Consider the following 27,903-nt stretch of genomic DNA (forward strand, 5'->3'; position numbering starts at 1 on the left):
AGCTGCACAGCAGTGCAGAGAAGGAAGGAAATGCAAGGAAATGTTACAGATGTTCAGGTGCAAGGCCTTCAGTGCCCTCAAATGGATGTGTCTGCTGACTACCCTCTGTTAAAGACAGCTCTGGATTTAAAGCAAGGAGGAAAAAATAGCTGCCAAAGACTAAATAAATGAAAACCATCAGCTGGCTACTCCTTTCCACCTCACTTAATGCTCAGAGCAGGATTACGCCCATTCCGTGGGTTTATTTTTTATTTGTCATTACCTGCTGATCCTTTTTTATTTGAAACCCAGATGTGGAGAGACAAGGTCTGCTTGAACTCAGCCAGTCATAACAGTTTGCATTCCCACTAATAGTCAACAAATGTAAGCACTGGGATAAAACTTCCCATTTTGTGTTGTATTGACCTAGGAATTCATCAATTCAGGCTTTTGAGACCTATAGGAATAGAATGGTGCTCTCCATTTCCTGGGAAATTCAAATTCCTACCCACCTGATGAGGCACATTGGATCATTTAATGTTTGGAGTTAAAGAATCTGAAAATCCAATTTCAGTGCATTAATTACAAAAGTATGTCTGAGAATCCTTTCACAGGTCCAGTCTTTGATGTATCCCTTTCATTTACATAGGAGACAGACATTGGACTCCTGAGTTTAAAATGAATATATTTTGAGGTTGTATTTTTTACCAAATGATTTTTTTCCATTCTTGCAGCTTAACTAATTTTGACTGGTACAAGGCAAGTGTAAGGGTAACATCTCACAGGTGAAAATGGCCACAGACAATTATAGAGAGTTAAATTTATAGAGTGGTTGTCACAAAGAAAATACTGATAGTGCCATGGAATTTATCATTTAATCCTCCTCTGAGTCTGAGTAGCCATGTGCTGCTCTCTGGCTTGGGATTGTGAAGCAGGACTCTCTGCTCCATTTTGCCTTTGGAAAATGTGACTTCTTGCAGGTTTCCTGTTGTTCCCCACGCAGAGAACAAACTGATTACAGGAAAAAAAATAAGTGTGGCCATGTATGTGAAAGCAGAAATTGCTGGGGTACAGCACATCAGAAATTTCATTTGAAGGTTCTTTGTAAGGGTTCTCTATCAAATCCCAAGGAGATATGGATAGAATTTAACCTTTGGGCTTGGTGAAATGCTTATTCCTGGGTGCCTTGACAAGGCTGACCTAGAACAGAGGCTGGGCAGAGTTAAGAATAAAGCAGGGATTTATTGAAAGGCCTTAAAGGACACACCTTGGGCAGTGCAAGAGCCTGGCCAGGGCTGCACCCAAGATGGACCAGAAATGGTCACAAAATGGACCACTGGTCACAAGGTCTCACATTTTTATAAGTTTAGGTCCATCTGCATATCAGGGTTAATTGTTCAATTACAGCTTTAGATGATGAATTCCCATCCTTCTTGTTTTCTCTCTTCAGCCCACCGTCACTTATGCTCTTGGGCCTGAAATTTGTAATGATTGTCCTTGGTATCAAGCTAGAAAAGGAATTGTTTTGTCTACCTGCTCTGTGAAGAGAGCTCAATAGCACTTAATATGAAGCTTGAAACTACACACCTAGGCACCACAGAATACGAAAAAAATAAAAGCTAAAACTTAAGGCATCACCTGAAACCCAGACATGCAGGCAGTGCAGTCTGAAGAGAAATCAGTTTAATAATTATGGGATACTGAGAATCCATTGCTTGTATAATTAATTACTTGTTATCAGGAGTACCTGTCTTTGGAAATAATGCACTTACAGAGAACTGCCCAAACAAAGAGCTGACCTCTCCCAAAAAACCTAAAGAGTTTAGAAGGGAATACAACTGGAGGACAAAAATCACCTGCACAAAGACATCCAAAAAGCCCTTTTCCTCCAGCAGATGTGAAAGCAGGGTGGTTTTGCTGCAGCTGCAAGAAAATCCTTCTCTGATGTTTCTTTCCTCCCCCAGGTTGTGTATGTAACAGCCACGTTCCCCTACATCATGCTGATGATCCTCCTGATCCGGGGGGTGACGTTACCCGGCGCTTCCGAGGGCATCAAGTTCTACCTTTACCCCGACATCTCCCGCCTCTCTGACCCACAGGTAGGACCAGGGGCTGCACCTTTGGGAAAAACTGCAGGAGCTCCTTGGGTTGGAGTCTGAACACTGCTGGTGACTGCTGGGGAGCTGCTCCTCAGTGGGGATGTGGGATTTGGGATAGGGCTGTAAAGCCATGGTGTGTGTTGGGATAGATCATTTTTAAATTGGAAAGTACCTCGGTTGATAAATGAGGATTTTCAGAGCCAGTTGCAGTTGGTGCTTCTGCCACTGAGGGACAAGAGCGCTGCCACCGGTTCAATGGGTACAGATTTCACTGGGATTTAGCCATTGTTCCAAATCTAAATCTCAGGCAGAATTAACAGAGAAATTATTCATTCAAATAATTGCTGTCTTTATAGCAGAATATGCAGCCGAAGAGGAATGAAGGGCTCAAACCAGGAAATCTGCCTGTTTTGCTATTTCCAGTGTAGAGTAGGACATGGAAACAATGGATTAAGTTGTTTGCTTTTTTCTTTTATTTCCAGAGGATTACAATAAAACAGTTATTGTCCATAATATGCGTGATATTGAAGGTGGAAAATGAGACAATCTCTATAGCACCTGACAGGTTGCAGTCAGCATTTTATTGATCTGCTTTGGCACTGTAAAAGACATTACACAGTGTTTCTCCTGAGGCTATTACATTATTAAATGGATCCTGAGAAGCAGACAGAAAGGAATTTGGGAATATTTGTCAAAATGAATTTTTTTAATCTGCTTACTGAAGATGTGTCAGCATAGTTTTTTTTTTTAATCACTGCTTACTTTAAACATGTATTTTGTTGCAAAAGACAATAGAGGGGCTCCTTTGGGTAATTTCCCTGGAGCATCTGAAATATCTGTAATGTTTGCTTTAAACGAGTAATATTTCTACAGAAAAAAATAATAAAAAAATGAACCAAAAAACTAACAACAACCAAAAAAATCCCAAAACAAAACAAAACCCCCAACCAACCAGAAAAAAAAAAAAAAAAACCCAAAAAAACCCCCAGAAAAACAGAAAGAAAAAGACTGAAAATTTTGTATGAAAACTTGGTCACGTTGTGTCTTTTGGACTTGACAATGTTTGTGTTGTGTGTCAGCATGGGTGGGAAATGGCTCTGGAAGTGGTGTCGGTGCTGGCTGTGGAATCCCAGCTTCACCTTCAGCAGAAGCAGCCCCAGGTCACCTGAAAAATGGGTCCTGGAGCAGAGGGCAGCCCAGGATTCTCTGGAACACTCAGATATTGGTTTGCAGCTCCTGAGAGGCTCAGTCTGCAGCAATCCAGCCTGGTCCCAGCTGAGCCCCAGACTCCTTTCAGGCAGGCCAGGGAATTGTGTGTGCTGTGTTTACCTGAGGCTGGAACTGGTTTGTTGTGCCCAGCTGGAGCTGCTGTTCCAGCCCTGGCTCTGGGGCTGGAGCTCCAGGTGCCCCCTGCCCTCCCCAGCAGCGCTCTGGGTGCCCTGATCTTGTGCCACAGCCTGGGCTTTTCTCCACTTGTGATGCCTGTGAGGAGTCATGGCGGGGTTGGGGTTGGGAGGGACCCTACAATCACCCAGTGCCACCCCTGCCATGGCAGGGACACCTCCCACTGTCCCAGGTGCTCCCAGCCCTGTCCAGCCTGGCCTTGGGCACTGCCAGGGATCCAGGGGCAGCCACAGCTGCTCTGGGCACCTGTGCCAGGGCCTCAGCACCCTCACAGGGAACAATTCCTGCCCAAATCCCATCCAATCCTGCCCAAATCCCATCCAACCCTGCCCCCTGTCAATGTGAAACCATTTCCTCTTGTCCTGTCCCTCCATCCCTTGTAAAAACTCTCTCCAGCTCTCCCGTAGCTCTCTCAGGCACTGCAAGGCTGCAGTTTGGTCACCCCAAAGCTTCTCCTCTGCAGGGTGGACAGCCCCAGCTCTGCCAGCCTTCCCTCCCAGGAGAACTGAACCCCTCTATGAACAGGGGGCACTCCTGCTGCCTCCTTCCCTTGCCCAGTGCTCTTCTAGAGGCTCTTCACAGGATTTTGACCTGCCTGTGGATTTCCCATGTGCCACTGACACCCTTGCTGGTGTTTGTCACTGAGGTAGGGCACGCCAGCCTAAGGGACATTATTGCCAGCCTAAGGGACATTATTGCCAGCCTAATGAACATTATTGCCAGCCTAAGGGACATTATTGCCAGCCTAAGGGACATTATTGCCAGCCTAAGGGACATTATTGCCAGCTGCAAGGATGGTTTATGTGCCCATTTACTATCCTGGTGCCACTTGTAAAGAAATCCATGTTGCCATGACAATTTGCCAAGCCCATGGCTGGTGGGAAGCACAAAGCCCTGGAGACATGTGGGGTGTGTGTTTGTCCCACACATGTGGGGCTGGAATTCCTCTTGGGAATGCTTTTAGGAGCCAGCTCCTCCTTTGGTTCAGGGAGACTTTCACTGACAAGTTCTTGTCCTTCAGTTGTGTGTAAAACACTTTTCAGTAGAAAGAAGCTGGAGTAAAATGTGCCATAACAAAGATGGTGAACACCAACGCAGGTAATTGAATTGTAGCATTCATTGGTTCTAGAGAATTATTTTTGTGTTGAAAAAAACCTGTCATTCTGCCAAAATTGATATATGTGGTTGAGAATAATTAATTCAATACTTGAAGAAAGCTTTCAGACTAATGGGTGCTATCTCTAGTCACTTCTCAAAAAACGGAGGAAGCTTAGTTCTTCAGACTTAAAACTAGAATTTCTCATAGCTGGTTTTATTTTTAAAATAGCCTTTGGTTCAGTTTTAGTGCAACTTCTAATGGTAATAAAATGGATGCATAGGCATTCTTCTTTTTATGAAAATCTAGAATTTAAAGTTCAAGCCCACAAATATTAGGATAATATTTCCAATAATATTCCCCCACTGCACAAACCCCTTGTCAATTGGTTCTGGAGCTTTTTGCCAAGGAGCACAACTGAAACTACCTGGAGATCTGTGCTTCCAGTTTCTGTGTTCACTCATTTCAGTGGATTTATTCTCTAATGCCAAAGCAGAAATCATCTGCACCAGCAGAATTTGTTTTCCTCTTCAGTTGCAGGCCTGTTTCAATAATATTTCAGGGAGGGTGCTGGGTCTGCATTGGAAGAGAGATATTTGAGCCCCACAGCCAGCTGTGTTTACTGGGGATTAAATAAACCAATTTCTCTTCAAGACTCACTTCAGTTTGAAGTTCTCGACTCTTTTGTCTTTGTGCAATTTGCATTCCATGGTGGGTTAAAGCTTTGTGAGCAGCTATTCATCTGCAGCTCCTCAGCTTCCAAGGGCTGTGGTCTCCATTTCATTTTTATGTTCTGTCTCTCCAGCAGACCCAGTCCTCTCACTCTGAAAATGCCATTTTCTGTCCTGAGTGTGTGTAGAGCTCATACCAATCACTTTGTGTTGCATCAGTGGAAGCTGGAACAGTCTGGAGCTCTATTTAAGCCTCAAAAGTGTTTTTTCTTTCATCAACAAAAAGGTCTCAATAATCTTCATGCTCAAATTGGCTTGAAATGTATCCCTGTGCCCTAATCTGGGAGATACAGGTGCCATTTATGGCTTAAATAAGGGATCTTTGCTGAGTTATAACTCCCACAAAAGCAGTGCTTCAGCAAGTTAATGGGATTGTTATGGGGTTTGTGTGCAAGCCTGACTCAGAATATGGTTCTGCTTGTCCCTGGACAGATTTAAGGCACTCAATATGTGATTGTACTTGTGTGTGGTGCTCACTGAGCCTTTCTGGGCAAAACATTTGGTTCTTTGTAAGAGGATTTTGCAAACATTCTTGCCTGGAAGAAGTTTAGGGAGTGGCAGATGTAGCAGTTTGATGGGTCAGGAAGTAACAGTATGGATAATTGTAGGGAAAATCACATCAATTTAACCCCTGCTGTAACAGCAGGTTGTTGGAAAGGGGAGGAAAATAAGAAAAAAGCTTTCTTGTTTACTGTTTGTACGCTAAAAACTGGCCAAGTTGCTGGGTTGTCTTTTGGTTTTTTTTTTTAATTGTAAAGTTGTGAATGGTTTTAATGAACATATTCACAAGAGAATCTCTCAACACAGCCACAATTGCACACTCCTCTGAACAGCAGATTGCCAAAATCTTGGACAAATTTCCATTTCTCTGTTGCCAGAATACAGGTTGTACCTCATCTCTGCTAAACTCACATGTGATTGCTGAGCTTGAACGAAGCCAAATTAATCAGGTACAGGAAAATCAGAGCCATGACAGGGAAATTGATTTTAGGTTTCCCAGCTCTTTTATTTGCAATGGGAAAACATTAAAATTGCAATAAGATTTGTGGTGGCAGAAACATTTCTGCAATTCCTTGGTAGCTCAGCCAGGAGAATTCACTTTTAGGCAGCTGGGATGTGCAGGTGACAACAGGAGGACTTTTTCCATGAATTTCCTTGGCATTGTGATTTGGCTGACTGGCTTGAAACCCACTGGATTTTCCTTCTTGAAAATGACTTCCAAAACATGAGTGCACAGCAGTGAGCATCAGCCTAGCCTGAAAACTCACTTACTCTGGACAGATTTGGTGCTACTGAGATCCCTCTCTTCCTTACATTGCCCTCTGGATCAAAAATTGCTTTATCCTGTGTGGCATTTAGGCTGTTTTCATGAGTGGTTGTAGAAAAAAAAAGCATTTTAGTACATCTCTTTCAGAAAAAACACTTTTTCCTGGTAGAAAGTCGCTCTAAAATAAATGCACATCAGTTCTTTTCCCTCTGGAAATTGTAATTTTTCATTACATTTCCTAAGTTTTTGTATAAGCATGAGCTTATTGTGATGGTTTTACCCTCTTTAACATATTATTCATCTGTTTCAGCACATAAATAACAATATTCTTTTTAAAAAATTCTGCTCACCAAAACTGCCAACAATTGCTTTCCCGTTAGTCTAATTCAAATATACATATTGCTGAGAGAAATTTGGGAATGCTGGATCAACGTGGAGGTGATATTTCCTTAAATCCTGATCTGAAAACCCAAACTGCAAAAACATTTGAGAATATCTCTTCCCTTAACTTTTTATTTCCAAAATTGAGGGAGGCTGAGTTGCTCTAGGAAGAAGAAATAATGCAGATTGATTCAATTTTAGGATTTGCAGCCCTGGAATCCACAATCCTATCGCCACCTCGAGGCCAGTGAAGCCTTTTTCCAAGGCTGAGGAAAATCCTCTTTTCTGCCTCTGAGATTGGAGCAAACTGCTGCATTCAAACATAAACTTTAGGGCTCTGCTTTCTCTAAAAAAAAAATAAATAAAAAAGGTTGTAAAAGAAATTTAGGTTTCATTTTTGGGTGCTTTCATGCTTAGATAATCCAGGTTTCAGACCTGACCTGCATTTAAATCTGCTGATCCTTACAATGGAAACCTTAGAATTTTCAGATGTTGGCAATGAAATTATCTCTCATTGCTGGAAAATTTTTGGATGCTTTTATTGTTTTGAAATATAACAGGTAACGACCTTAGAGCTCTTTCCCAACCCTCATCTTTCCACAATTCCCTAATTGCAGTGGAATGAGAAACTGCTCCATAGGCTATCTTCAATACTGGATGGTGAGGTTTTAAGGATAGTACTTGGAAAAATGGTTCAGGGATAGGTCAAACATCCTGAATCTTACCAGAATTTTGGAACAAGTAAGTTAGTAAAGCCTTCAGTGATTTACTGCATTTTTGACTTTTAGAAGAGTTTGGACAGCAATTTAATAAAAAATAAATTGCCTGGGAAAAAATAGTAGCGATGAGAGGAGGAATATGTCCAGCTCCTACCAGACTTGTGCAGTTCTGCTAAGGGAATGGAATTTACTCTTTTCCCTCCCACTTTCTTTCCATTCTCTGGATTGTTTTCCTCAGCAGGGATTGACAGTCTGAACCAGGCACGAGTTGCAGTGAATTAAAACAAGAGTGGAAGTCAGAAATCCATACAAAGGCTGCAAGGATGAAAATCCTCAGCTGAATTTATTACCTGTATAACTACAGCTCCCCCTCTGCCTGGACCTTTGAACAAGCAATTATCTAAATTTCAATCTGTTCTCTCAGTGAAAGGAAAAATTCTTGCTGCTGGAGGTGAGGCTCTTGTGCTTCTGTCAGGTAGGAATCCCCTAGCAAACCTTTTCAAATTTAAACTGGGAAAAGGATTAATTCTTCTCCAGGTCTGCTGTTTGCACCATCATTACAAATGACTGAGGTTTGAAATTGTAAGAAATTCAATTCAAGGATACAGCCCAGTGTGATGCTGAAGAGATGCAGTTTATAAACTCCCCAATAAGGAATTATTTCATTTAATATCTCTTGCAGATTTTGCATTACAGATTATGTGGATTTAAAGAGTAGGGAGAGCAACAAATCCCAAATGCAGTGGGAGGGCAGAGGTGTGGAACAAGCCAGAAATCCCTCCTGGGATGGATTCCCCGTTTGCCCTAAATCCACCCTGAAGGACCAGCTGGGAGCACATTGCATTTTCCCTGCTCCAAGGCAGCTGCATCCCATTCTCTGGAAGAAATCTGGTTGGGAACACACATTCCAAAAGAGAGAGACACCCAGAGGCTTCTCCTGGGGCAAAAAATCACCCTCGGTGGTGCCTGGAGCAGCTCAGAATTTGCTCACCACATCGGATTTTATCTTGCACAAATGTTTTGGGGATATCCAAACGCAAAAATTTTGTGTACATTTAAGTGGGAAAGTTTGGTGTACATTTAAGTGGGAAAGTTTGGTGTACATTTAAGTGGGAAAGTTTGGTGTACATTTAAGTGGAAAGGTTTTGAGTAAATTGAGTATTCTGTGGGAAAGGCTCAATCTAAATCCACACCCAGAGTTCTGGGGTGTGTACATAACTCACCTTTTCATGGCTCACCAGACAACTCTGGTTTATTCCACAGCCTCAGCCATGTTGGGACTGTTAATTTTATGTGGCAAATGTGATTTCTGAACTCCTGTTATGGCTCTGGGCTGTTGTTTCAAGCCCTGGACAAATCATTTGCCTCCTTCTCCCCATGGATTCTCCCTGTGTTTCCTGCTCTTGCTACACAAGCAGCACAAGCTGAGCAGTTTGGGCACTGAGAAGAGACTTGTTGAAAGAATGGGCTCATTTTGGAATTTCTCTGGGATTTCTGGGCCACATGGAATCTCCTCCAGCTGCCCCTGCAACCCCTGAGCAACCTTGGCAGTGGAGAGGCATCATCTGATTTTCAGAGAGGCTTTAATTGCACTTTAATATCAGATTTTATGGCTGGTGCAGTTGCCACTGGAGGGAGACAGGATCCACACATTCCCTCGAAGTATGGGCATGACAGGCAGAGATTTCCCACTGCTTTCATGACGGAACCTGAAAAAAAATACAGGAGAAACTTGAAGAGTGTATTTTGCCTAAATTGGAACATTTAAAGGAATACAAATATTATCAATGACTTTGCTCTGTCAGCTACTTTAGAAGTCCAGTCTTCTAGCAGAGAAAAGCTGTTGTTAAAAGTACATATTTCAGAAGAAATTCAGAATAGCTAAAATAAAATGCTGAGTGACAGATGGACATTAATGAGGAAATAATAATAATAATAAGGGAGCTTGCACACAGTGGAGGGAGTCAGGACATGAAGCAAATGAATATTCCATGTTATTTCTCTGATACAAGTGGGTTTATGATACCATATAAATAGAGGCACTGGAAATATTGAGCTATTTTAATATTGCTAGTAGGATTCTTCTTAATCCCATTATTCCAGAGGAATGAGAGAAAAAAAGAGAAGATAAGATTGCTACACTGGTGGAATGACATGCTGCTTGCAGAAAATCTGGAATTTAAAAAATTGTGTGCTCCTAAAGATTATTCTTTCAAGACCTGTACAAAAAAAAATGCTTTCTAATCCCTTTGGCATTTCTGAAACTCTTTTTGTTTCCACCCCAGAACTGAAGTAACAGTTGAGCTCTCAAAATAACCCAACAAAAAGAAGTCTGGGATGAAAAGCAGAGCCCCAAACATGCCCTGGGAGAGGTGCCACGCTCTGGGGCTGCTGTGAGGCTGGAAACTCTCTTCCCTTGGGATTTACTGCCATGATTTTGGCATCCACTAAAATTTATGTGGATAAATATGGGATTTATCCCATTGCTGCCTTTATGGATAAAGTAACTCCATTGTGTTGGTGTAGGTTTGGCTTAGGATATTGAATTATTTGTTGGATTATTGTCCCAATTTCAGTTCTTTCCCTCCTGTTGCAGTTGTTTCTCCCTTCTGCTTGGTACAACACACCCCCACATATTCACACTGGTGTTACATCCCCAGGACTGCCCGTGAGGATAAATGACAGCATGGGAAATCAACATTTCCCTAATTTCACATTCTGCTCTGGTGCATTGTGTGACTTCATATTCTTCCCTCTGAAACGAGTCTTTAAAGAGATAAATTTTCATGTGTTAACATTAAATCCCAGAAAACTTTGTAATACAGTAATTCCTATAGAGATCATTGATATTTTAGGGAAAGCTTTACTCAGCTGTGTGCAGAGTCTCAGTTTTCACCTGCAAAGGGATTTTCCCATATGGATTTTTATAGGCAACTGCTTTAAAATCTGAGGCTCAATAATCTGAGTTTTCCCCAGAATTTTCCCCAGAATCCTGGCTGCAGGAACAGCTTTTGATGCCACTGAGGAACAGAGATAATAAAATGGGCTTTGTCCCACCAGGGCCAACCCCACACTGCTGCTGATATTTAGGGCTGGAAATAAGGAAAAGAAAAGAAAATTTTGGGGTGTCAGAACCAAAGAGGGAATGAAATGCATTGAGAAAATGTGTTACAAATTTGGCAGGAAATCTGCAGATATTGGTGCAGTTTGGGGTAAGGATTCACTGATTTCTCACTTGTTTGTGGTCAATTCCAGAGAATATTTGAATCAAGAAGTGCAGACGATCCCCTAAAAAATTTGAAATGGGATCTGGTTCTTGGTGATTCTGCACTCAAGTTGTGTTTGCACACTGATATTTTAGCAGAACAAACAGAAAACATTTCACACAGTCCAGAGCTTTAAAAAGCATTTTTATTTTAAACATTTGAATTCTTTATTTTTACTTATTATTATATTTTGAAACAAATTCTTGTTTAGGAATTGAAAAGCAAATGCTTCACTTAAAAAACGGAGCAACAACATTTGGCTTCTCAAAATAACCTTCCAGTTTTTGGCCAAATGCTTTTATGTTTCACATAAATTTGCAAATAAAGTGAAACTGAAGTTTCATTCTTCTGCAAAATTAAACATTTCATCAATGTCAGTACTTTCAGTAGGCCCAAATGTCAAGAAGTGAGGTCCTGAATACGGTTTCTAAATGGCATTTTTTTAATCCTAGACTTTTTTTTGTCTTGATCTCAGTTTTGCTTTACGTTTCTGCCAGCTCTGTGGCATAAATGCAAGGTTTTCCAGCTCTCTTGAAAAAGGCCCAGGCTCACAGCAGAATTCCAGTGAATGGTGAGTGGCTTGTTTACTAAAATTCACTGGTTGGGTACACAGCTCCTGCCACTCCAAAAACAACTCAGGCTTTTAAAATGCTCTAAATCCCTCTGTGTAAAATAATAAAGCAACATGGGCGCTCTGGGGGATGCTCACAAAAAGCTCCTGGTACTTTCCCAGCCTGGGGGGCTCAGGGAATTTGTTTATCCAGCCATGAAGAGGAGCACAAAAGAGGTGGGAAATGATGGCAGCACCAAAACATCTACTGGGGAGAAGCAGCCCCCAGTGGGTTACTGGTTCTGAAGGCAGAAAATGTGGCAGAGGAGGAGGGATTAGAGATTGGAATGATCTGGTTGGTAACTGGATCTTCACAACAGAGAAGGTGAAGTGGTCCAGGGTCGTTGTGTTGAACAGAGCTTGTTCTTCCAGCGTGGGGAGGGAAATGTGTCTTGGAAGTGGGGTTTGGTTCCTATAAATCATCACTCCTAGAAATTCCTCATTGCCCTGGTCCTGTGGAGCACCTGGAATGCCCAAGAGCCAGAGCAGAGACACCTCAGCTTGAGTGAGTCAGGCAGAAATGAAATAACACAGGGCTTTATTGACTTGCTTGTGCGTTTTGACACTGAGCAGACAATGATTTTCAGAACAGGTACGTTGCTGGTAAATGTATTTTTGTGCTTCTATCACTCCATTTACCTGCAGATTTTTAAGTTGTTTGGTTTTTAAGTAGTTTAGGTGGGGCTTTCTTGTTGTTTTTATTTGTTTGCTTGGTTTGGATTTTTTTGTTTCTTTGTTTTTTGTTTGTTTTTGGCTTAATTTTTTACTTTAGATCCATGGTACTACATATGCAAGTAAAAGTAATAGATGAGTGCATATTTCCAAAATATAGAGTTGAAGAAGGCAACAGTAAGTGAGCTGGCAGAAATAGTGAGAAAGGGAAAGAAATAAAGCAAACCAAGGTCCCTTTTTGTCTTTTTCCACTCTGTACAGGGAGTGCTGTAGGTTGGAGGGATCAGACAGAAACCAAAGGTCCTTCACATGGAGGGAGAACATCCAAGGAGGGATTCTGGGGGACAGACACCACACCAAGGATGGTTTGGGGTTGGAACCACCCCTAAAGCAGCTCTTTGAACACAAAGATAAGCCTTTAAAACAAGCCCAGGAGATCAGCAGTGCTTTGTTTGTTTTCCTAATTAACTTCATCCAGACAAATCTGTCACAGGGAAGAGAACACAGCCTTGTGCCTGAAGGTCTAAACCAAATTTGCTTTATTGCTTTGTCTTTTTTGATCCCTCCCTATATTTATTTATAAAAATTATCTGGGGAGCTCATTTTGACTTTTCTGCCTGGGTGCTGTCAGTAGCTCCTCACCCATGAATGTGAAATTCCCTAAACCATCAGGGAGACTCTCAGTGCCTGGAAACTGAGAAAAACCACAATTCCCAAACTCCTCTTCAAAAAAATAATAAAAAAAAATCTTAAAATCAGAGCTTGATGGGACAAATTGTTGCTCTGAGCTTGCTGGAGTAATCTCAGAGATTCTTGGCACATAATCCTGGCTGGGTGCCAAGCTCTGCGTTTGGTTCCAAGCAAATTCCAGCCAGCATTCAGCAGCAATTAACTCTGGGGCAGAGGCAGCTGGGCCAGCCCGAGTTATCATCTCTGCAGGGCTGCCCTGGCACTCCGAGCTGGCCTCGTGTTCCTCCCGCCACAGAATCCCTGGTTCTCCACAGGTGCCACCCCAAATTCCTTCCTGGGCCTTGTGGTCCCACACCCTCGGTGGCTGTGCTTGTGGAACTCCTGCCACATGAGCTGGGAGGATGGGGAGAAATGGATTTAAAGCTAATTGAATTATTCTACACTTCTGTGCAATGCCAAAGTTAGTGATCGCTGCTTGCTCGATACTTTATCATTGGTGGAATTCTAGGAAGAGGCTAAGAAAAAAAAGGAGTTTGTGCTTGTGATTTTGGAGTCTTTGAGGCTGCAGTAAATAAATTTATAAGGTTTTGTGACCTACATTTCAATGGATTCTGGAACAACTCACTGCTTGTGCTGCTGCAGAATCGATCTGCTGAGGGTTTAGTGGTGAGGTGGCCTGGGTGGATTCCTACTGCTCTCCCTGGAATTGTTCTGACTGAGGGAGATGAGTGATGGTGGAGCTCGTTTGGGTTTGCTGCGCTCAGGGGTGACACATCCATCCACCCCTACGTGGTGTTTGCACACATTTATTGGTTTCCCATCCCTGGCTGCTCCTCCAGGTGTCCTTGACCCGTTGTGACCCCAGGCAGGGCGTGTGGCAGGGGAGGAGAGGTGCTGGGACTCTGGGAAGAGAAGGCACCTTTGGGGAGCATTCCCATGGCACTGTGCTCCAGCCACTCGGATTGGGATGCATTTGAACTGCCTAGATTAAAGCTGGGATGTGTTGCTGTAATCCTTCCCCAAACATCTGGTCTTGGCAATAATTTATTTATAATAATAATTGATTTATATAATAATTTAATATCACAGTGTGTGACATGCACTGGAGCATGTTTTTGCTGTGTATTTATAGCTAAATAAGTATCCCTCGTAGCTAAACTGAAAAAACTGTTTTAGTCCTTTTCTTGATAGTAATTTCAATCCTTTCCATTCTGTTAAATCTTATCAAGCAGAAAAAGCAGGTTCTCAAATGAAAAAGGATGTTTTAATAAGGTGGTTAATGCTCTGAGTTAACTTTATGGGTTTTCATCGTTTTCTGGGCCCCTTTTTGCTGAGTTAGCATGGGATTATCCACATCAGTGGCTTGGAGGAAGGCTGAGTGACTGAAATGGGATTAAATTAGAATAAAATGAAATACTTCCTTGTCTGTCCTTTTGAATTGTTGACCCATATTGTTGCTACTAATATTTGAAGCAATGTGTTGCCCCAGATTTCATTTCTCTATTTTGAGGTTACTTTAGGAAAGATAATTAACTTTTAATTGTGTCCTCAGTATTCATTCTGCCTAAGCACTCAGTTTTTATTCTGCTTGTGAAGGGCAATGTTTAGACTGTTCTGTGGGCAGCATGAAATCAGTGCTGCCTTCAATTAAATTTTTCTTTGTGTGACACAATGGTGGGTCAGAAGTTGTCACTTGGCCTCTTTAATGGGTTTATTAAACATTGGGTTTAGTTGACAGATTTTTTAGAGGCGTTTATGTTGGATTAAAAACATTTTCCCTTTTTTCCTCTTGGTCTTTAGGCAATAAATTGAGTTTTTTAAATAAATCAAATAGAGTTACTTAGTGGTTAATAACTGGAAGCTGGGCCACGGTTTTGGTGATATTGTAGAAAATTGAGTATTTGGAGTGGCTGTTCAATGATTTGTATTTATTTGTGATGCCCATTAAATAGCAGTGTAGGGCACTATACACCCAAAAGTCACTGTGGGGTTTTTTCTGGCAAAAAAAGGCAAAAAAAAAAAAAAATAGAAAAAAAGCTTTTACACACTGTCAAACCTGGAACTGGAGCTCAGCCCTCCTGATTCCACTGACTCCATTCCCTGTTTGGGTGGCACTCAGCCAGGAACTCAGGAGGTCCTCCTGGAACCCTGCCTTGGCTTTGGCAAAAGTCTATAAAAATGGAGATGTAGTGGGTTTAGAAAAATACAAAAGAATGTGCTTTTTCACACAATGAATGACTAAATGGTGGAGCTCGCTGCTGGAGGATGTGGGAGGCTGAAAGTATCAATTAATTCAATTAATTACGGATGGGCCAATTGTGAAGTGCTAAACACAAGAGTCCAGATTTAACTTGGGGTTCTGGCTGGTTTCTGTCCAGCTTTCACTGGGGGGTTCCCTGTCCTGGGGTGTCCACCCTGCTGGGGCAGTCTCTGTGTCCCTGCTGTAAATTAAAATGTAAATTAAAGCAAAGCCAGTGACAGCGGGTCAGAAAAATCCTGTTTGAATAGAACCCCCCAAAGCAGGTTCAGTCAGAACAACCCCAGCATCACTTGGGTTGGAAAAGACCTTTAAAATCTTTGAGTCCAACCATAAAGCCAGCACTGCAAAGCCCACCAAAGACCACGTCCAGTCAGCTTCTCAGCTCTCCAAGGAAGGTGGCTCCATGAGCTCTCTCTGGGCAGCCTGTTCCAGGGTTTTATTACTCTCTCCATAAGATTTTCTTCAATTTAAATGAGATTTGCTGTGCTTCAGTTTGGGCCTCTGTCTTTCTATCAGCACCTCTGAGAAGGCAGTGATTCCCTGTGCTTTACTGCCTCCCCTCAGGTATTTATTTATACACATTTATTTACATTCAATAATCCCAAGTCTTCCCTCCTCTAACCTGTGCAGTCCCAGCTCGCTCAGCCTCTCAAACCTTTCACATTTCTCAAGATGAGCTGGGATCCCAGCACTGAATTTGTGGTGTTTGGCAGAGGAAAGGGATGCCCCACCTCCCTCAGGGTGCTGGTAACTCATCCTCATCCTCATCCTCAGCCCGGGAGCTGCTGCTCTTTGCTCCAGGGCACACTGTTGGCTCATGGTCAGCCAGTCCCCATGGACCTTCCAGGAGGTCGTTCCCTGGAGATTTTTCCAGCAGTGACTTTCTTAAACCACAATTGCTCAAGTTTCTAAAGAGCTTTTGGTGACAGATTTTTCCGAAGTGTTTTTGAATATAAAGCCAGACTTCCTTCACCTTCTACCACGTGGCTGCTGACCACTTAAAAAAACCCTTAGGAACAAGAATCTCTCTTGGGGGGGGGTTATCTTTTTTTGTTTGCAGTTTCTAAGCTTTACCAGCAGCTTTTGTCCTGGTTCCAATTCCAAGTCTAGAAGGCACAGAAGGCACAGGCTGTGGAGAGAGAGAGAGGTGAATTCTGCACTGGTAGCACTATAGAAACTCCATTGGTTTCTTAATTTTCGGGATGCAGCTGCCAGTGGCACCGTTCCAGCAGCTGGGCCAGGCTCCAGTGTGGAGGTGCCCACCCAGGGCACTGTGCCAGGGTAGCTGAGAAGGGAAATCTGTTCCTGCCCTCCAGGCAGGGCCAAATCCAGCTCCGATCGCCTTCGGGCTTGGGTTGTTTGTGGTGGCAGCTGGAGCTGGGAGCTGCGCTCTGGGGAGTGTTTCCTCAGTGTTCCTCTGCTTTCCATGGAGGCAGGAGACACAGAGATCTCCTCAGCATCACCTGCTGCCTGCAGGCTCTGACAGCAGAGGTGTGTGAGCACAAACTGCAGGCAGGAAAAACAACTCAGCATCAATGACATCTTCCCCAGCACGGAGGAACCACAGAATCACAGAATTCACAGAATCACAGAATCACAGAATTCACAGAATTCACAGAATCACAGAATTCACAGAATCACAGAATTCACAGAATCACAGAATCACAGAATTCACAGAATCACATAATCACAGAATCACAGAATCACAGAATCACAGAATCACAGAATCACAGAATTCACAGAATTCACAGAATCACAGAATCACAGAATCACAGAATCCCAGAATCACAGAATCACATAATCACAGAGTTCACAGAATCACAGAATCACATAATCACAGAATCCACAGAATTCACAGAATCACAGAATCACAGAATCCACAGAATCACAGAATTCACAGAATCACAGAATCCACAGAATCACAGAATCACAGAATTCACAGAATCACAGAATCACAGAATTCACAGAATCACAGAATCACAGAATCACAGAATCCCAGAATCACAGAATCACATAATCACAGAGTTCACAGAATCACAGAATCACATAATCACAGAATCCACAGAATTCACAGAATCACAGAATCACAGAATCCACAGAATCACAGAATTCACAGAATCACAGAATCACAGAATTCACAGAATCACATAATCACAGAATCACAGAATCCACAGAATCACAGAATCACAGAGATCCCAGAATCACAGAATCACAGAATTCACAGAATCACAGAATCACAGAATTCACAGAATCACAGAATCACAGAATTCACAGAATCACAGAATTCACAGAATCACAGAACCACAAATCACAGAATTCACAGAATCACAGAATTCACAGAATCACAGAATTCACAGAATCACAGAATTCACAGAATCACAGAATCACAGAATCACAGAATCACAGAATTCACAGAATCACAGAATTCACAGAATTAATAGAATTCACAGAATCACTGGGTTGGAAGAGACCTCCAAGACCATCGAGTCCAACCCAGCCCTAACACCTCACCTAAACCATGGCACTGAGTGCCACGTCCAGTCTTTTTTTAACACATCCAGGGATGGTGACTCCACCACCACCACTCTGGGCAGACCATTCCAGTGCTTTATCACCCTTCCTGTGAAAAACTTTTTCCTAATATCCAGCCTATTTTGCCCTTGGTGCAGCTTGAGGCTGTGTCCTCTGGTTCTATCAGTGCTGCTGGAGAAAGAGACCATCCCCACCTGCCCACACCTTCCTTTCAGGGAGCTCTAGAGAGTGCTAAAGTCACCTCTGAGCCTCCTCTTCTCCAGGATAAACAACCCCAGCTCCCCCAAGCCCTATGAGGAATGACTGAGGGAGGGATCTGATCTGAGAAGGTGGGAATGAAATTTTTACTGCCCCAAACAGCCTTTAGTGCAGGAGCTGCTGCTGTAGAAAATGCGAGAACAAACAAACAAGAAAACAAATGTGTAACCATGAAGGGCACGTTTTAGGAGAGCTCTTTCCACCGGGGCTGGTCTCGCCCTGGATTGCTGGGGCCTGACACATCCTCATCCAAGGAATTAAGTGGAGGTGTTAGAGCTCTCTGCACATGCAACATGGGGAAAAATCAGAATTATTGGTATGCAAAACCCAACCCCTCTCAGATATCCCTTGACAAAACCATCCAGTACAGGAATGTTCTTTTTATCAGGAGTTATGAGGTGTTTGTTGCACACCTCGAGTGACCTAAGGTCATGCAGGGATCTTAGCAGGGAAATTCTCTGTCTCTCTGACAGTTTATCCAAGGGGAGAGCCTCTGCAGAAGTTTATTTTTCCATATTTTCTCCATCTGGCCTAATACCCCACTGCCACCTTCAGGGTTCCTTTGCAGTCAGGGAATTGTTTTGTCCTCTAAGGGATTTCTGAGGGGAACAAAGCTCTAATGAACACAGATAAGCTTTGCTGAGACAAACTTTGATTTACTGCTTGGAAAATTTAAATATATTCCTGCAGGCTGTTTTTTATTTAGATGAGTATTTATAGCATACATTTGATTATTCCAACCCAGCTCAATTTTAAGGTCTTTATAATGTAGGAGATGAGTGGGTTTTTTAGTTTTTTTTGGGTTTTTTTCAATTTTTACTCTTCATATTGTATCCTCAAGCCCATAATTTGCCAAATACTACATTAGAGTAGTAGAATATATTTATATATTAACTCTTCATGTATTTGATTTAGCCTAAGAAATATTTCTGCAAGAAAAAGAAGCCAATAAAGCAGCCTTTTAGTTGCATTTCTTGTTTTCATGGATTCCAATTCTGCAAAAATCTAGCAAGGTAAAATCCAGGCTCCTGGAATGGGAAAATCTCCTTTGAATTTTGTGCCCTAACATTGCAGAATCTTCACCTATTTGAAATGCAAAAATGCAAAATTTTTAGGCATTCAGTAGTGAGGCAGCAGATTATTTTCTGAGCATCCTTTTCTCTGTTTTTTAAAAGTGCACAGTGCTAAATGGAAGTTTGCCTTACTCAGAGACATCTGATGAATTGGACATTAAAGATGTTTGAGGTGAAATATGGAGCTCAGCAGCACCTTCAGGACCTGAAGTGATCTGGGATCTTCAGGGCTCGCTGAAAATCACTGGGGATTCCTGAAGAGCAGGAAAAACCCCAATGGAGCTGTTTTCATTCCTCATATGAGACACAGCGAGAAAATAAGTTCCTCTGAAGGGAGGGTGTCTCGTTAAGGACTTTTGGGTTAGGTTCTTTTTCCCTTTGAACTGAAGATTGGTGAGAGGGAGGCAGTTTTCTCTTGTTTGGTCTCAGTTGTTTATTCTTTTCTTATCAGCATTACAAGGTACAAGGAGCTGTGTGCACTATGATAGAAAAGGGTAAAATGACTCACAAAGATCTTTTTCAAGGTCTTTTATATGTCCATTTACCCAATTAACAGATGCCAACTAAATTATTTTTCTTAGTGACCCAATGACCCAACACCTGTGTGCTGCCCTGAGGCATTTTTTACCCAATCCCTTACTACTACCCAAAAACCCCCAGGAGAAGAACATGAAGAAGAAAGAAGAAGGACAAGGGACAACACCCTAAATCCTCCATCTTGTCTCCTGTTCTCTAAACTACTTTTTCACTCAGTGATTTAAGAAACTTTCTAATCTACACACTTACACTTTTTTTATCTAACTTTAACATTTGTTCTCATGTATCACCATGAAAACATGCTCATGAATTTCATATTATATGAAATTCAGTGTTTCTTTGAATCCTAGAACTAAGTATTAGAAACAAGGGCACACAGTCTGTATCTCAGACTCCAACAGGAGGGAACTGCAGTGTTTTGGGGGAAAACGATGCTTTTGGGGTGTGACCTTCTTTGCTGGTGCAGAGGGTTTGTCCTACAGGCAGCAGTCCTGGACTCACTGTGGGAGGAGCTCTTGGTATCAGATATTTATACAAGGTTTAGGCTGTTGTCAATGAAAGGAAGAATTAAAGATCAAACTATCCTCATGCTTCTAGAACTCTATTTTCTTCTGTTTTGAGCTGTTCTTTTTAGATCCTTTATTAGAGATGTAATTTATAGATAAGTATTCTTCAGGTGGCTTAAAACGAATCCTGGAGAATTATTATTATTTTGAAAGAAATTAGATTAAATAACATTTCACCCGGTGTTATATAACCCAAGTACAGCTTCCTCTTCATTTCTGAATGAAATCTTTGAGTAATGATCAAAACCAGGACATTTCCCCTTTGCAAATACTTCAAATGTCAGGGCTGGATGCTGTGTTTGGTGTCTCCAGTGTTCCTCAGGCTTCAGGGATGGGGAAGGAGAAACTGAAGAGAGTAAGAGGAGTTAATTAAAAAGCCACTGGAGAAGGGTTTTTGTCACTGGGATATTACAATTGGGCAGGTCTGTAGTAGAACTTGGATATTTTGAAATGATGGAACCCCACTGCCTTTGCTAAATCTCCTGCATCCCCCCAAAAACCTAAAAGCCAAACCTACCCCAGAGCCCTGCTTTCTGGCAAATGTAACACAAACAGAATATTTGAAGAAAAAAACCCCTAAAACCATCTTGATTTGGATTCAGAGCAGTGCAGAAATTACCCAGGGTCATCCCTCCCATCAATGCCTTCAGCTGAATTAAGTGTAAATATTTTGAAACCCCCGTGAGTGCATTCTGGTTGATGTGGGAGCTGCCAAATGTCTCATCCTGAGAGCACTTGTTGGTAGTGGTTCAGTAAAGTGGAACTCTAATCAACACCCTCATTTTAAAAATCAGGTGACTGCACTTCCTGCATTTATTTTAAAAAATAGAGCATCTTTATTTATCATTTATAGGAAATGACATTAACAGGCTGCCTAAAAGACTTGCTAAATTCTGGTGTCTCTGGGACACTGAAAATATATGAAATATACATAGAAATATATGAAATGTGGAAAGAGGAGGAAAGGCAAGGGTTATTCTTTGTGCTTTTTCCAGACCATACACAGAATGAAAAAGAAAAGTTCTTTTTTTCCAAATGCCTGAAGCTTTATGTAGTGAAAGTGTAGGAGAAGGGAGAAGTTTTGATGTTTTTGAGGCAAGAGGCCTCTCCAGCACGCTGGACCATGGGGATGCTCAGTGGTTTTACCTTCCCAGAGGCTGGCATGATTTTCCACTCCCAAGAACATCCCAGAAGAACAATGCAGAGCATCCTCCTGCCCTGAACTTCTCACTTAAGAGAAATTAATAAGTGCAGAAAAAGGTGCTGCTGCCAAGAGATACTGGGATTTAATGATACTTTGCCTCTTATCAATACCTTTTAAAAGGAGATATTGTGATTAAATATCAATACCTTTCTAAAGATGTCTCCTACCAATCCACTGAAGACAATTTTTCTTTCCTATCACTCAGGCACAAAATTGTTCCAGATGCCTTTTCCCCCCCACCAAATCACATTATCAGAAGGATAGAAATGATTTCATATGGATAATATCTCTGGGATATTCTGTGTACCTTATACCACCAGGTATCTCCTTCCATATGCTCCAGAACTAAATTAATGGAAAGTTGATATATATTCCAAGGGAGTTGAATCCTGCCTTCAGCAAATGCTGACAGGGAGGTGAATTCAAAGCCTCTGGATTTCCCTGTCTCCTGTTGTGCCAGGCTGAGTCAGGTAACTTTGAGGATGAGAACAGATAAGGCCAGAACCAAAGAGAATCGTGAAGAGAATCACAGGCTCAGGAGACTGAAAATGGAAATCCAAGACCCTGCTGGACCTCTCAGAACCCTGCTCTGGCTTTGGTTGCTGCTCTTCCCACAGCCACTCATCCCTGCCCTCTGGAGGAGCATTCCAGCCCCACTTTTCTCTGCAGTGGAGAGGGATATTTGGATAAAGTTTATTGTTTTTTTTAACCTCTGCGCAATCATGGAGTGGTTTGAGTTGGAAAGGATCACCCAGTGCCACCCCTGCCATGAGCAGGACACTTTCCACTGTCCCAGGTTGCTCCAAAATCCCACCCAGCCTGGCCTTGGGCACTGCCAGGGACCCAGGGGCAGCCCCAGATCCCCTGGGAACCTGTGCCAGGATTTTCTGCCCCCTCCTCTCTGTGACCCCTCCTGATTTACTCAGGGAAGTCCAACTGCTCCTTGTGGCTGCTCCTCTTGGAATCACACCAAGGCAACCAAGACAGCCCAGCATTTTGGATTGAGGACTGTAGGAATGTTTCACTCATGGAAAAGCAGTGAGAGGGAGGAAGAGAATTGCTCCTGTAAATCCCAGAAGGATCCTCAGCCCGCTTTGCTCCAGCACTTGATTTTCCACACTGGATGCTGCCACAGGAACATGCAACTGGTGTGGCTCCAGTGTGGAAGAAGGTCCTGTCCCATTTTAACTGGGTGGTACTTGGCTGACAGCAGCCCCTGGGGAAATTAGCATTTCAATACCTGTAAAGTGATCCCAGCTATAGTGCTGGGCTCCAAAGGCACCAATGAATAAACAAAACTCCGAGTATTTAGGTCCTTCTTCTCCCGAGTTTCCATTCTCCCAATGAATTTACTGTATTCAGCCCTCTGGAAGTGACATTAGCAGAAGGTAGCAGAGAGACTGCCTAGCAACCCACAGAAACCCCAAAGAGAGGTGGAAAGGAAGTGATTTTCATGTAATTATTCACCCCTACAAAAGCTGTTGTCAGGTAGACACTAGAAACATAGCTGTTTTATTCTTCCCCTAACCTACTTTGAATCTTTTGAGAATCACTACCATTAAAGAGAGGGAAAAAGAGCTTAATTCAGCCATTTTCTGCCTGGCCGTTTAAGTGGTGTTTTGCTGCTCTAATGAAGGCTCTGCTTTCAGAGGCTGTGTTGTTTAGGGAGCCCTGGGTAGTAAACTTCACACACAAACTCACTCCTGAGTCCAAAACGCACCAGTTCTGTTGCTGCTTCCCCACAATGCACAACTCATATTTTGTTTGGGTTTAGTTCCCCATTTAATGGCATTTCCCACTGAGTTGGGAGAGATAATTTTTTGTTTTGTTTCTTTTTCCAAGAAGGCATTTGGGGACAGGGGCTGAAGAGCTGATTTCTATTAAATAACATGGTTGGTGCCAGCCTGCTTGGATCCAGTGGGTTTTTTTCCTTTATTTTCTCCAGCCAGGCACCCCAGCTTTGCCCTCAGCCACAACTCCTTGGAGCTGAGGCTGCTTGGAGATAAGTGAGGGATATTTTTGTGCTGTTCTTGCCATCTGGAGGAGCCTGGAGCAGCTGAGCTTCGCTTGGCCAACATCACACCAAACACTTTTACATCAATGGCTGTCACAGCGCTGCCACTTCGAGCAGCCCGAGGCACATCCTCAGTGGATAGTCTGATTTATATCCTTATTTTCCTACATTCACCCTCCTAGCAGAGGCTCAATAATGCAGAGAGGATAAAACACTGAAAGCTGACTTTTAAAGGGCTATATTCATTGGAAAATAAATATATCAGAAGTTGTATCAGAGATTGTATCTGTTGAGGCAGCGACATCCAGAGTCACTTATTGTAAAGAACATCCTAAAAATTCTCAGAGCTTTAATCTCTGTCTGTAGCTAAAGTAATATTCTGCTTTAAAATTGTATTATAACAGCCTGTTTTACTCACTGAGCGTTCCAAGATTCCAGTTCCAAAAACTGTAGTTTCTAGTTCCAAAACTGTATTTTCATACTCAGCAAAAAGGTTTTCATTGGGACCCCAGGGATTAACTGATTTAATTTAATGAAAGAACTCCCTTTGTCTGATTTTGAAGCACAAAATATCTTTTAAATTAACTCTGTTTGGAATATGTGTAGTGTTTTTTTTTAAAAAAAAAAGCAAACATATACCAAGATTATTTTATAGTCAAATAATTTTTCATACTTGACTATATTTTAGTCAAATATGAAAAACTACACAGGTAAAAAAACTGTGTTGACAATGTGGGAAAATGAAGATAATAAAGTTTATTGTTCCCTGTTTGATTGTGCCTGCAGGATCAATAGGAATGAGATATAATCAGTGTACTGCTAGTCAGGGAACAGCAGGATGCATGCAAGGAATGGATTTATTCCCTTTGAACGTCTGCATCCTCCAAGTGTTTGGGTTGTTTTGCAAATAGAACAGAACCTTGACCTCTGAATTCCTTATTTTGGCAGCTGCACAGCCCAGACACTCAGCTGATTTCTGTGCTCGCTGCTATTTAAGAAAAAATTTCACTTGATTGCAAGAGAGTGACTGGAGAATAAATGCAAACCGGTTCTCTTTATTTTCCCTGCCTTTGCCCAGGGGTCTGGGTGGCTGGCAGTGATTTTGGGCTTTGTGCAGAATCCGAAGGCGCTGCACCTTCCTGCTCCTCAGCCCCTGCTCCATCCATCTCACCAAACATTCTGCACTGACAGCACCCAAACTGCCCCTCTGCCTGCCCTCCTGGGGGTGTCCTGCCAACACAGAACATTTTGCAGCTTGAGGAACATGGGAAGTTAACAGCAGCAGCCCAGGTGTGGCTCTCCTGCCTCCCTCCCAGTGTGTGCAGCCTGTTTCTCATCCCACACTCCCCACTGCTGCCACAGCAGGCCCAATAGAGGAGGCTGTGATGTGGCTGAACCTTCTTTAGAATGAAAAAGCCAGGAAAAAAATCACTTTATTGGAATAAAATCAGAGGTAAAGTGCTCAGTCCTCCACTACTACCTATTTTATATACCTATATATACATTAATATATATACATAAAGATATACTTGTAGCAGAGGAGTGTAATAAAATGCAACTTAGGGAAAGATTGTTTTCATTGCATATTACAGCAGAACAATTCTTAGTTCCCTGGTGTCACCAAAAGTTCATCTGGGGGATAAAATTGCCCTTTATTAGAGAGACCTGGGATCTAAGACTGGAAGAAGGAGTGCTGTAAATAGAAAATATTAAAGCTCCCTGTGTGGGGAACTTCAGCAAGGTCAGAACACCCTGGTGGGATCTGTTTCTCTGAATTTTTGGGAAGGGTCACAGCACAAGCACTTCATGTTTTCTGTGGGGTGAAAACAGAAATTCCCCCTGGTTTTCAATCCCAGTTCCTCCCAGTCAGGTGCTCCACTGAAAGCAGCTTGAATGATCCACTGACGGGAAAGAACTTCCCAGGATACTGGAGATGAAAGCACAGACTGAAATTGGGACTTTGCCTTCTTCCCAAACCTATTAGAAACTGCATTTTTTTAAATCCTATTTATTTTCTTAGCATTTATTTTGGGGGTTTCCTATAGTTGATGTCAGAAATTATTCTGAGCAGTGCTTGGAGCTGCCAAAGGCTCCCTGAACCTGTCCCACCTCTATCCAGAGGAGAGGAAGGAAGCCTTTGTTAGGGAGAGGTCTGGCAGGTACTTCTGAAACGCTTTGATTCTCCAGGAGCTTCCATTAGTGCTCCTAATTAAACCTGTTGCTAATTGCCCCATGTCTGATGGGCTCACTCCTTAAGTGCAGGTGTTACCTCAAGGTCAAGACCTCACATTTTGATGGTTTCCTGCACTCCTGTCACACCTAAACCTATCTGGCAACAGCTCATTTTATTCAGGCATTTGTGATAAAATTCTGCAGTTATTCTATGCCCTAACCTTGAAATTTCATTTATTATCTCCCAACAGCCACGGCTTTATTTTTAAAATTCTCATTTGAAACCGAAGGCAAACTTCTCTTTAAAATACAAACACTGCTGAGATTCATCAAAAAGTAATGAATAATTTAAATTAAAAGAAAACCTGGAGTGATTGCTCGTTCTCTGATAACAAAATGGGAAATAAATGACTGTCAACATTTGGAACATCATGTTTTAAAGAGCAAGCACAGGTTGTAACTGGTCTCCCATATTCTCAGGCAGTGCTTCATGATGGGATTGTCATTAACACTCTGGAATTAAGGATGCTTTGAGCTTTGGTGCTCAACCTCACCCTTAAGAATGAGAAAAAAAAAGTGGATATTTATGATGCCAAACCCCTGGGATGCAGATTCCAGCAAGTGCTTGGGCTTCAATCTCAAATTAATGCCTTTGATTTTGACAGGAGTTCTCCAGGAAGCAAACACAGCTGTAGGAAAGGCCAGGGACAGACAGAAAACCAATATTTCATTTTATTTCCCTGAGAAACCTGTGAAATGGGATTTAGAATGCTGCAATAAGGGAAGGGGGGATGTGTGTGCTGCTTTACCCACACGAGGGGTGCTGCTCATCAGCCCCTGGGCTGCAAAATGAACCTCCTCAGGTGCCAACAGAATATATTTTTCTTTTTGTAAAAAGCCCTGCCTATCTTTTGGAAGGATCAGAGTGAAAATAGCTGCCTGATTTTCCTGTGTTGCCCAGACATGGAACAATTTTACACCATGTTGTGGTTTTTTTTTACACAGCTACAAAAAATGTTTGAGTTATTCATTCTTGGAGGAAGTGCCAGTTAAAGTCAGAGTGTCCTGGGAGATGCTTCCTGCATCCACAGAGAGATTTCATAACAGCTGCACTGTAGCTTGTTCAAAAGACATCCAGAGAGCACAGAAAGTACAGGGAAGGTACAAAGTTAGAGAAACCCCTGGAATTTGAGATATTCCTACAGGTGAGCATTGTTGTTTTTTATTCCATCCATGATGGAAATAATCAACATCAGCACATCACAGGTTGTCCCCGAGGTCTCTGCTTTGATCAGAGCTCAGCTCAGGACAGTTATGCAATATTTTGTTTTATCCCTCCTTGCTTGGCCCTCTAAATTCACTGCAGAAGGCTTGATCATCACAAAAATAAATAACTCAGCCTTGCCAAGAGACTTATTTCTGCACTGGCCATGTGCTTCAGACACCTCATTTATTTTATTTTCAGTGTATGGCATGACCCCATCTTACTTCCAGAAAGACATTTATAATGAAACTAAAACAAGGGGCTGTCACTCTTCTGGGGATTTTCAATTTGAAGTTGGTTTGTTAGAGTGTGGTTTTTTTCAGTTGTTCAAGAAGTGACTTTAATTCACTTTTTCTGCAGCAGTGAGTGCTCAGTAACTTTGTCCTTTGCTTTGGACACTCATTAGGGGACAGCCAAGTCAAGGAACATGTGAGAAAAGGTTGCTTGGAGTGATTTATGGACATAACATCCCATAGAAACTTTATGGCAGGGACATGAAAAGAACCTAATTCTCCAGAGCAGGGTTCTGTTGTCTGCACTACAGCACATCCCTCTTCTTTCTTCCTTATCCTGCTTTCATTGCATGAGCCACAAAGGAGGCAAGGCATCCTCCAGACAGCAGCATCCTGTGTTTGGCCAGCTCAATTCATCTCCCTGGGCTGAGAAAACACTCATGGGAATGGGGATTGTGTCCCAGACCTGCCACAAGAAGGCCAAATTGAGGTTACCCAGACAGACATAAAACGGGGGCATTGCCAGGCTTGAGAGCTGGGTGTTGCAAAGCAGCACTTTCCATTTTTAATAGAAAATGCTCCTTTTGCTGTTTTATAAGGTTCTGTCCTTTGAAAAATGTGATTTTTCAAATATTAGGGTTAATTATCAATGTTTTGTGCTTTAATTTTAATCTTGTTTCGGCATGGCAACGTTTTCTATGAGATGAAAAAAGAGAAAAAAGTCTGGTTCCATCCTTTAAGGTAGGAGCTGACAGAAACTATAAAACAGTTCCAATCCTAAGTTTGAGTGCTAAATGTAATTAATTATCACTGACCTAAGGGTTTTCAAGGTCCAAAGTTCATAAAGCACCAACAGGGTGCTCTGTGGTGCAGGTC

The 27,903-nt window shown here is 42.3% G+C and overlaps 1 protein-coding gene across 2 annotated transcripts in view; it reads left to right on the forward strand.

Annotated features, from left to right (window-relative positions):
* Positions 1-27,903, forward strand: part of SLC6A11 (solute carrier family 6 member 11) — an 88,538-nt gene that overhangs the window by 42,502 nt on the left and 18,133 nt on the right. For both annotated transcript variants that reach the window (XM_058845342.1, XM_058845344.1), the window contains exon 7: positions 1,944-2,078. In XM_058845342.1, the coding sequence (XP_058701325.1) occupies positions 1,944-2,078 (135 nt within the window). The remainder of the gene's footprint in view (positions 1-1,943; positions 2,079-27,903) is intronic.

This window comes from Poecile atricapillus, chromosome 9 (genome assembly GCF_030490865.1).
Source record: "Poecile atricapillus isolate bPoeAtr1 chromosome 9, bPoeAtr1.hap1, whole genome shotgun sequence".
Lineage (NCBI taxonomy): Eukaryota > Metazoa > Chordata > Aves > Passeriformes > Paridae > Poecile > Poecile atricapillus.